At 39.7% G+C, this 9,614-nt stretch overlaps 1 protein-coding gene across 8 annotated transcripts; it reads right to left on the bottom strand.

Moving 5' to 3' along the window:
* Positions 1 to 4,061: 4,061 nt before the first annotated feature.
* Positions 4,062 to 8,866, bottom strand: LOC123078718 (uncharacterized). Of its 8 annotated transcripts, none has more exons than XR_006437603.1 (7): positions 8,552 to 8,866; positions 7,343 to 8,469; positions 6,752 to 6,859; positions 6,451 to 6,656; positions 6,068 to 6,166; positions 4,565 to 4,730; positions 4,062 to 4,448 (listed from the first exon to the last, which is right to left on the bottom strand). XR_006437603.1 is itself a non-coding variant. In XM_044501308.1 (6 exons), exons 1-5 carry the CDS (start codon positions 8,839 to 8,841, stop codon positions 4,681 to 4,683), a joined length of 687 nt encoding a protein of 228 aa, XP_044357243.1. In that variant the 5' UTR covers positions 8,842 to 8,866; the 3' UTR covers positions 4,062 to 4,416; positions 4,504 to 4,680. The 8 variants fall into 8 exon arrangements, 3 of the variants coding, with proteins under 3 accessions (XP_044357243.1, XP_044357242.1, XP_044357244.1); XR_006437604.1 differs by having other exon boundaries at positions 6,752 to 6,793; XR_006437602.1 differs by having other exon boundaries at positions 6,752 to 8,469.
* Between the last annotated feature and the right edge of the window lie 748 nt (positions 8,867 to 9,614).

Below are 9,614 nucleotides of genomic sequence, written 5' to 3'. Positions count from 1 at the left end.
TCCAGAGATGATCACAGTTGATAAGAGAGTCCGAGGGACTCGGTGCACAAGTTTGGTTGCATTGCTGGAATAATATATCATTATTTGCATTTAAAGAACCATGATAGAACAGAAGATGATTGCATAATGTTAACATGCTATGTCTGCATTGGATATTATTGGTAGTTTATTTTCAGCATAGTTTCTTGATGCCATGCTATGCTTTGATTGACATGTTAAGTTATGCCATGATTGAGATAAAATTCTATGTTTTGCTATTACAATGTTATAATCATGTTCTGATATGCCATGTCATTGCCATGTTAGTAGATGTTATGATTTTGTTCATGCTTAGTTGATTTTTATCATGCCATGTTTAGTAATTGATATGAGATAGGGTGTTGCATGCGCTCGGTTCTTGCTTTGTCTGCAGCTTGTTTGGATGCTATGTATTTGGTTGTCTTGCAAGTACATTCAATGTACTGACCTGGCGTGTCATGCCAGTTTTGTAGGTCGTACCCGTATTGCTCGCTTGATCCGTCGTGCTAGGCCGTAATCTTGCCAGTCCTGTGAGTTGTGGAGCCTAGCCAGAGTTGTTATGCTGCCAAACCAAGACTTCCGCCGCCATTTTTATCAGACTTCCGCTGTCATTTAATAGCCTTAGGGCTATGCCAGATAATTGTATTCATCAATGATGTAATCTCATATACATGTATTTGATGAATATTTTTGTACCTGGAATGCTGTATTATGGACCTGTCGTGCGTCACGTGTTATCCTGGCCTGACGTGCGAAGGCCCCCTGCTCCATGCGGATCGGGGTGCCACAGATAAGTTGCTTCTTTTTGTTAGAAATGCAACTGTCCTGGTCCGCCTACTCTCCCGTGCCCAAATACCAACTCTTTAGCAGTTGTTAATGTAATGTTGCTGGTAAAATGAAGCAATGGCACCATTAAAGTAATGTCGTATTTAATGATTGTCATAGTTAATCCTAATGCCCACACTAATATCTAGCAATGCTGCTGCTTTAAAAATTGCTACTGTCCTTGTAGGATCTCCATTCAGATAAGGAACATGCTTCTTTTCATTTGATGTATGTTTCATCACTTGTTAGTCACCCTCCTTTCCACCTTTTTGTGCAAACAAAGATATACATTTCACGCTTGATCTTAGATGAACTGCACAAATGATATCCAAATTATAGTTGAACATTCACGAGCTTCACAACCAACCTTGATGTTGCTCAATTTTATTGCAACTAATGAAGAAGAAGCTGCTAGCTCATGGGACATTGCTTCATTTTAGGTGAACTGCACAAAAAGGTCCCATGAATTGAATCAACCATGTTGGTGACTGGTGTCATCCCTTCTACGGTGGCGTTGACTGCCGATATGGTTCCCATCACGAGGTATGTTTCTTTTTTATCCGACCGTTTGCCAAAGATCCTGCATGTTGAGTCTGCTCTTGTGCTACTGTTTTGGCACTGCCATGATAAAGCAGTAATGTTATTCTTTTGCACCTTAATCTAGTGGCACTATTAATTTGAGGCAATGTTTTGGCACCGCTAGTGCTACTGATTTTTTTATATATCGAAAGAGGGGGTTTCCTCCGATTTCATTAAAGAAACTCAACCATAGAGAACCATTATCCGACAACATCTCAGTGTAAACGGGCAGTGATGCAACTACTACTAGAGCAAACTGAGTACTAGCAGGCGACAAGTTCGCCACATAAGCTAGGCAGGTAGGGGGACACAGCACCAGCTTGACCAAGTTTGGATTACAACCCAAATGCTACCACAGAAACATCAAGGGGGAAGATAGGGACTGAAAGAGCCAGCTTCAGCATCCCAGTCTAAGCACCCCCGGCCTCCATCCTTGCGATGCACGGTACACCTTGCTTGCCACCTGCTCGACCCTAGTACCACTGATAAAATGAAGTAATAATACAGCTAAAATAGAGCGAGTGTCCTCTCTATCATTTCATATCCAATGTAGATAAAGAAAGTGCTTCTTTTAGTTAGTATCACTAGTACGCGTCGGTGCTATACAAACGGTTTTTAACCCCTTTCCGTGATGACATTTGGAACCGTCGCCAAGTGAGTGTGGGCGATAGGGGGTCCTTCCCACACGACCCAGAAACCGTCGGGGATAGGCGCTCCTGGGACATAGGCTGGGGCAAAATGAGCCCGTGTGCGATCGGGCGAGGCATCAAAACCCAATCATTTCCGTTCGTATGTACATCCCACACGGTGAATCCCAGAAAAACATTTCCGTTCGTATGTATATCACACAGAGTCAATCCAAGGAATATGTTTCCGTTCTTATGTACATCTCACATAGTCAATCCAGGGAAAACGTTTCTGTTCGTATGTACGTCCCACACAGTCAATCCAGGGAAAACTTTTCCGTTCGAATGTACTTCCCACACAGTCAATCCACGAAAAACGTTTCCGTTCGTATGTACATCCCACACAGTCAATCCAGGGAAAACGTTTCTGTTCGTACGTACATTCCACACAGGTTTATTTATAGGCTCGTGTGTGATAGGTGTAACTATCACACACGCTCTGCCTTGGTTAACCGTTTGCTTTTATCGACTACATCACACACGATTTGATGAAGAAAACTGTGTGGCATTGGGCTATCCATCACAAGCGCTTTTACTGCTAGAACCGTTTGCAAAGTTCCATGACACATTTAGCAGGTTTATTAGTTTACAATTAATAATTCCAGTATTACACAAATTCACATTTCATATCGAGCCGTTTGCTAATTTCATATCAGGCACATAAATATATTTTAACATCACAGTACGATAGCTACCTGAAAACAACATAGTACAACATATAGCTAGTTCAACTTCATAAGAACAATATTAGAACAATATATTCATTTCCCTAATCAAGATCATCCAGGCTCGTCTTATCTACCTCTGCTTTCAGTTCAGTAAAAACCTGTTTTGCACTAGCCGATTGGGAAAGTGCCTCCTTCGCCAACACCATCTTAGCAAAGTCCGATTTAAAAAATCTGAGCTCATTCTCCACCTTCCTCTTTTTATCCCGCATCTTTAAATATTTTTCAGCGTTGACAACACTTTCTCTAAGCCTACCTCTGTTCTCTTCCCCATACATGCTCCAGAGCTTTGCTAGGCACATCTTCAAAGACTGTGGCCACTCTTGATCAACCCACTCCAAGTAAGAACACTTCCGTTCATCCTATAATATTTAAAACTAGATAAGTAACAATTGTAGGAGAAATGGGTTTATAGCAACATAGAAAATCACCAATGCTTATTTTGAAAAACTGAAGAAACATGTTAATTATGACATATCTTCTCAAAAAGATCAATGTGCAAATGAATTAATTGGTACTAAGACAACAATCAAATTCTGAAAATCAGAAACTATAATTAACTACAACAACGCTACAAGTTCTTACTCATGTACAATAAATAACAAATTAAACATTTTATGAAGAAGGTAAATATAACTGCAACAGCATAGCGACAGTGTTTGGATGAATGCAAATTGATACTAACAGGTGTGTACATGCACAAATTTAGTAACATCTATCTATCTATATACATACATACATACATACATACATACATACATACATACACTAATTAGGCACTTCCAAGAAATTCCCACATTAATTAGTAATTACGGGCCGTTCATTTGGTGGGACCGAATTATTATGGTGCAGATTAACACTATGAATTTTCTTTTTAGATAACGCTAGAGATTTTTCAACATGGACAACAAGTCCAATGGGCTCACGTAAGACATGTTCAATAGGCTCACGTAAGACATGTCCAATAGGCTCACGTAGGCCAATGAAAAGGATGGCGTAGGCCAATTAAAATTCTACCAAAACAAATCCATCTCCATTGTAGAAAAAACATCTCCTCCAAAAATAAAAGAACAACCGGCCCGTGCAGGCAGGATCGGTCGCTTCTCCTCTACAACGGCATCGACGTAACCCCTCGCTTCTTCTCTCCCTCATCGACAGATCGGCGATAGCCAAAACACCACTTCTCATCCTAGAATCGATGTAACATTTTTCTCTCCCTGATCCTCTCTGTCCCCAAACTTTTAATTTTCACGGATTTCAGGTTATAACTACAGTATATTACAATATTGAAACCGTTTTCAGCCCAATAAATAAATCAATCTCGTGGTTTCTGATGCAGCAGAGGTGGTGCACGGATAGGCGGATAGCAGTTTGAAGCAGCCTCGGCGATTGCTGTCGTTGGCAAGGTTTCAGAGTGCATGTTCGTCAGCAGTTGCTGCTGGCCCCAATCCGCACGAAAGTAACCTGTAGCCTTTATTCTCCTGTTATATTAGCAAACTCTTCTTCCCTATTGGCGTTTTGTTGAGCTGAAGCCCTTGCGCCGGTGTTCATCTTTCTTTCCATCTACGGGTGCCATCTTTTAGCTGTCCTTGACATCAAGATTCATCAGCGCCCACTGCAATTATCAATGATTATCAATGAAAAAGCACGACCCACAATCCAAATCTTACACATGGCATCGTTGACTGCAGGCTGGGAGGCACGTATCGAGGCAGGCAGCCAGCAACAGACCTGGGTCAGGGCAGATTCCAGGAACTACAATGGATTGGCAGCATGCAAGATTCACACCCCAAATTGGGTTTGAGTACACGTGCTGCGCCAGAGCGGCGCCCGCGCCGGAGAGCCGATCACATCGTGTGTCCTGTCCGTACTCCATATAGTGTGCTTGGGATGATATCTACAAGCAGATCAAGCAGATTATCATATACAATATGTAAGTATTAATGCTTTGTTTCATTGGTATAATTAGATTAGTTCATAGATTTTGGTTAGTGCATTCAGCCACTAAACTATCTAATTACCAACTAAGATCGACGATGAATTTACTGCTCTAGTACAATGCAGATGTGCCAAGTCATTGTCATGTGTGCATGTACGACTTGCTAATGGCCTGAAACAGTCTCTCCCCTGGTACGTACACAAGCCAATGAGCACACCCATCTACACTGGTATGAATACATTGCATATGTACAATTGGGGAAAAATCTCTTTGCCACTTAGGTTTTGAAAGTTATGTCCCGATTTTTACAAGTTCAAATATATATCTTATTTAATTTTGCAGTTACACAGTTAAGGTTATCAGATCAATGTTAAAGTTTTAAATATCTGTGGGGTTCATAGATAATTGCTTCAGCTTTCACTAAGTGTGCTAGCACACTATATTTTGTATCTGAAGGAAACAAGTGATCTTGCAATAAAATCAATTATTTACTTTCATGTGGATATCATTTTTATTTTGTAGGTACATGCAGTTTTGTAGATGCCTTATGTTAGATTTTGTTCGTAGCTACCTTGATGAAAAAAGGTGGTAGTGAGCAGACTAAAATTAATTCTGTTGCAAAAAAATTGATGTCAGCAAAGAATACCAATGTAGAATTGTTAAATCTCCATATTAAGCTTTGGAGAGGAAAATGTTTCTCAGTTGGTGATGCGGGAATTTCGTCTCCTGTTTACATTTCCCATTAGTGAGATCCTGAAATATGACTTCTGGACTTACATGGAAAGAGTTTCTGGATTATGAAATTATGACTACTTCCTATAGATTTTACAAATATATCCATATATTGGTCATGACAAAGTTGTCAGGACACACAAGTAGATTATGTTGAAACTTCACCGCCAGCTCAAGACAAGAGGACTAGGTAATTATTAGTCCTATTAATGTTTCTTTCCCACTGCCACGAGTTAGATTTCATTGATCTTCAAACTTATGTTGATGTGAACATTTTCTGCTTACAATAATCATTATCTTATTAAGATATGTCTGATAATTTTGAACCTTACAGTATATACATGATAACATATATCTATATAAGCATTGGCTATATGGATAGTCATAATACATACCAGCCAGACATTTTCGAATGGCTAATTTCCATTATCATTTTCTTCATTTAAGGAAGTTTTTAATCTTGGAACTCAGTGTTTACAAATCTTGAAGATGAAACAGAAGAGCAACAAAGAGAAGCAAGAGGTGCCAAATTAACAAACAGGGACGACAAAATCAAGAGGTACCTTGATGCTTGGTACATATCCGAATGTGAAGCCTCATGGCACATATTTCAGTTTCCTCTTCAGTATAGAGAGCCAGTGGTTGAAAGGTTACAATTTCACCTAGAGAATGAACATGTTAGGGTATTCCTGGACTCGGTGGATTTAGATAAAATTGTATCTCGCCCTAACATAGAAAAGACAATGTTCACAGAATGGATAACAGTCAAGCAATTGCATGACGAAGCTCGCAGTTTGACGTATGCACAGTTTCCAACCAAATGGACTTGGCATGCAACAGAGAAAGAATGGAGGAAAAAACGTGGTGGAAAAAAAAACATACGCAGGATTTAGTATGCACAACCAACAAGCGGTTAAAAATACTACTTGAGAATGCTCCTAAATACCATGAAAGGATGCAGATTCTAGGAAGAAACCCGAACTGTTGATGGGGTTGTACATCCAACATACAAATCTGCATGTTATGCTCTTGGGCTTCTTAATGACGACAAGGAGTGGGATGACTGCATCAAGGAAGCATCCCATTGGGCCTCTGCTCCTCAAATGCGCCAACTTTTCTACACGATACTTTGATTTTGCAAGGTAACGGATCCTGCAAAGTTGTGGCAAACAAACTGGGAATTACTATCTGAGGGCATCCAACGTTGGCAAAGAAGAATACTCAATTTTCAGGCCCTAGAACTCAACTCAGCACAAATAAAGAGGCTCCTCTTGGCAGAGATGGAACACCTGTTGACCAAAGGTGGTAAGTCCCTCAAAGATTTTCCAGGAATGCCACTACCAGATAGTTCAATTCTTCAAGATATAAGTAATAGATTAGTAAACGAGGAACTAAACTAAGATAAAGATTCATTAAGAATAGAGCACACAGAGTTACTGCAAAAGCTAAATCAAGATCAGAGGATGGCTTTTGCTGTTATAATAGAATCAGGTAATAGCAGTCTTGGAAAATTGATTTTCGTTGACGGATATGATGGAACTGGAAAGACATTTTTGCGGAAAGCAGTCACAAGAAAATTAAGATCTGAAGGAAAAATAGTTCTAGGCTTCTAGCAGTGGCTTCAAGTGGTACAACAACGCTTCTTTTACAGGGTGGAAGAACAGCTCATTCAAGATTTCACATTCCGCTCAAGATCACTAACGAGTCGACATGCAACATCAAGCAAGGAACATTTCTCGCGGAACTAATAAAGAAAACTTCACTGATAATATGGGATGAAGAACCTATGACACCCAAGCACTGTTTTGAGGCACTAGACAAGAGTTTGAGAGACATACTTCGATTCACAAATGAGGATGCCGAGCATAGACTGTTTGGAGGAATGACGGTAGTCTTGGGAGGTGACTTCAGGCGAATCCTACCAGTTATTCCAAAGGGGGAAAGGGAACATATCATTTCTGCATCTGTAAAGAGATCCTAAATATGCGTCTGAATTCATCTGAGTTTCTAAATAGTCTAACATTTTCTGGAATACCAGATCATGAACTGAGGCTGAAAGTAGGATTACCAGTAATGCTTACGACTATGAATAACTTCAATCAAAGTGCAGGACTTTGCAATGGGACAAGACTAACAATAACACAGCTAGAGAAGCGTTTCATCGAAGGCCAGGTCATAACAGGTACTAACATTGGCGACAAAGTTTACATCCCACGAATTATTATGTCACCAAGTGATTCAGAATGGCCTTTCATTGTGAAAAGGAGACAATACCCAATATCAGTGTGCTTTGCTATGACTATAAACAAAAGTCAGGGGCAATCTCTCAAAAAGTTTTGACTCTACTTACAAAGGCAAGTGTTCACACAGCTCTATGTTGCAATGTCAAGGGTTACCAGCAGAAATGGATTGCGGATACTCATATCAGATGAAGAGCGTCGATCCGACAAGGTTGCAGAAAACATTGTTTTCAAGGATGTATTATAGATATTTGTTTTTCAATAGCTAGAATTACAACAGGTACAACCATTCTTATATGACTAAATATAATGTGTTGAAGACATAGCAACCTTATCTTTTTTAAATTGAATTTTTAAAATTGTTTTAAATAGTTGTCTCTGAAATATTTTATTTGTCAGCAAGGTACTTCTCTCTGCATTTACAGGCAAACAAAAATATTGGGGTAAGGGCTCACAACTGATTTCACAAAATCAATATCAGTTATATATGTATATGCATCAGGGACGTGGTTCTAAAGTTACAGAACCATTAAGGAACAAAGATCATTTTCTCAATTACTATAACATTTATTTCTTAGATAGCCTAGCAATTCATATCCGGTCTCACAAATAATAGAAAATTGGACAATGTAATTGCTAAACAAAATACTGGAACAAGTAATTTCGTAGCTGCATCTGCCCAGCAATCTCCTTGATGGCTCCTCCACCATCGTCTCTGAAGTACACTGTACAGCAGGATGCAGACATACGCTACTCAAATTTATTTAATAGATTGAGGAAATGGTAAGGCAAAGGGACGATACGCACCTGCTCGTACAAACGCTGGCGCTGGATAAGGTAATGCTCCTTTCTTTGGTAGATGGATAGGAGCCGCCAGCGCTGCTGCTGGATGAGAAACGCTGCTCAACAACGCTGGCGCCGGAGGAGATTGCAGCTGCGGCGGAGACGGAGTACCACACCGCAAAGGGGAACGGCCAGATGGCCGGCGCTCCGGCCGGCGATGCGATGCAGTTCGCGAAGGAGGACTTTAGAAGGTCACCGATGCACGCGCTGTGCACGAGAGCCACCGGCGCAGCTGCTCTCATGGCGCCGCTCATGCTAGCAAAAATCTGTGACTAATAAAAGTACGCACATCTAAGCAGCCACGGTGTCACTCACTACAGAAAATACATTTTTTTAGTTGTACAGAAAATACAATTGTTACTAATTACATCTGGTTTCATATATTTAAAAAATCTGTAATAAAACTACCCTCTCTGCATCAAAATATAGGACTTTTTAAGGCTAAACTAGCCTAAAAAATGACTTATATTTTGATACAGAAGTAGTTCGTGGGACCAATTTTAATTCACTAACAAAAACGGGTAAAAAATCAGGATTTTTATCCCTGACAATTTTATTCTCAATGGACGTCACAACTCCCTGCAAATAAACTACTTCCTAAATACATCCATGTTAGCGTTAAGTACGGTTAGAGAGAGTATTACCAAAAAATAAAACTTTCAATCTCAATCGGACACATATAATGCCATCATAAAAAGCAACTACAAATCATAGCAAATCTAACAGTTGAGTATACGATTCACCCAAGGAGTTTTCTAAGGTGTTCTACAATTGAACACTATCATGCAAAGAAGTAGTAACTTAAGGAATATGATACTAATTTTAGTTTTAGATTTAATTTTAATTTTAATCTAAAAATATAAAGATAAATTGCAGTTTCAAAAAAGAACACATTTAGCAATCTTTGTATCCAATAGTACATTCACTAAGGCCATGAATAAGCGTACATTTTCTTCATTTGTCTCCGCAATTAATATGCTAGCCCGTGGGAACGCACGGGGTGGCGACTAGTAGAACTAATAGCACT

This window comes from Triticum aestivum, chromosome 3D, assembly GCF_018294505.1.
Source record: "Triticum aestivum cultivar Chinese Spring chromosome 3D, IWGSC CS RefSeq v2.1, whole genome shotgun sequence".
In the NCBI taxonomy this organism is placed as follows: domain Eukaryota; kingdom Viridiplantae; phylum Streptophyta; class Magnoliopsida; order Poales; family Poaceae; genus Triticum; species Triticum aestivum.
Note: the sequence above shows the minus strand (reverse complement) of the source record. Positions and strands in the feature narration are given on the sequence as shown.

Coding starts and splice junctions, on each gene's coding strand:
- LOC123078718 (XM_044501308.1), bottom strand. CDS start 8,841: ATGAGCGGCGCCATGAGAGCAGCTGCGCCGGTGGCTCTCGTGCACAGC. Junction 6,794..8,551: donor GCCAGCGTTTGTACGAGCAG/GTGCGTATCGTC, acceptor TTTGGTCAACAG/GTGTTCCATCTCTGCCAAGA. Junction 6,657..6,751: donor AGCCTCTTTATTTGTGCTGA/GTTGAGTTCTAG, acceptor ACAACTTTGCAG/GATCCGTTACCTTGCAAAAT.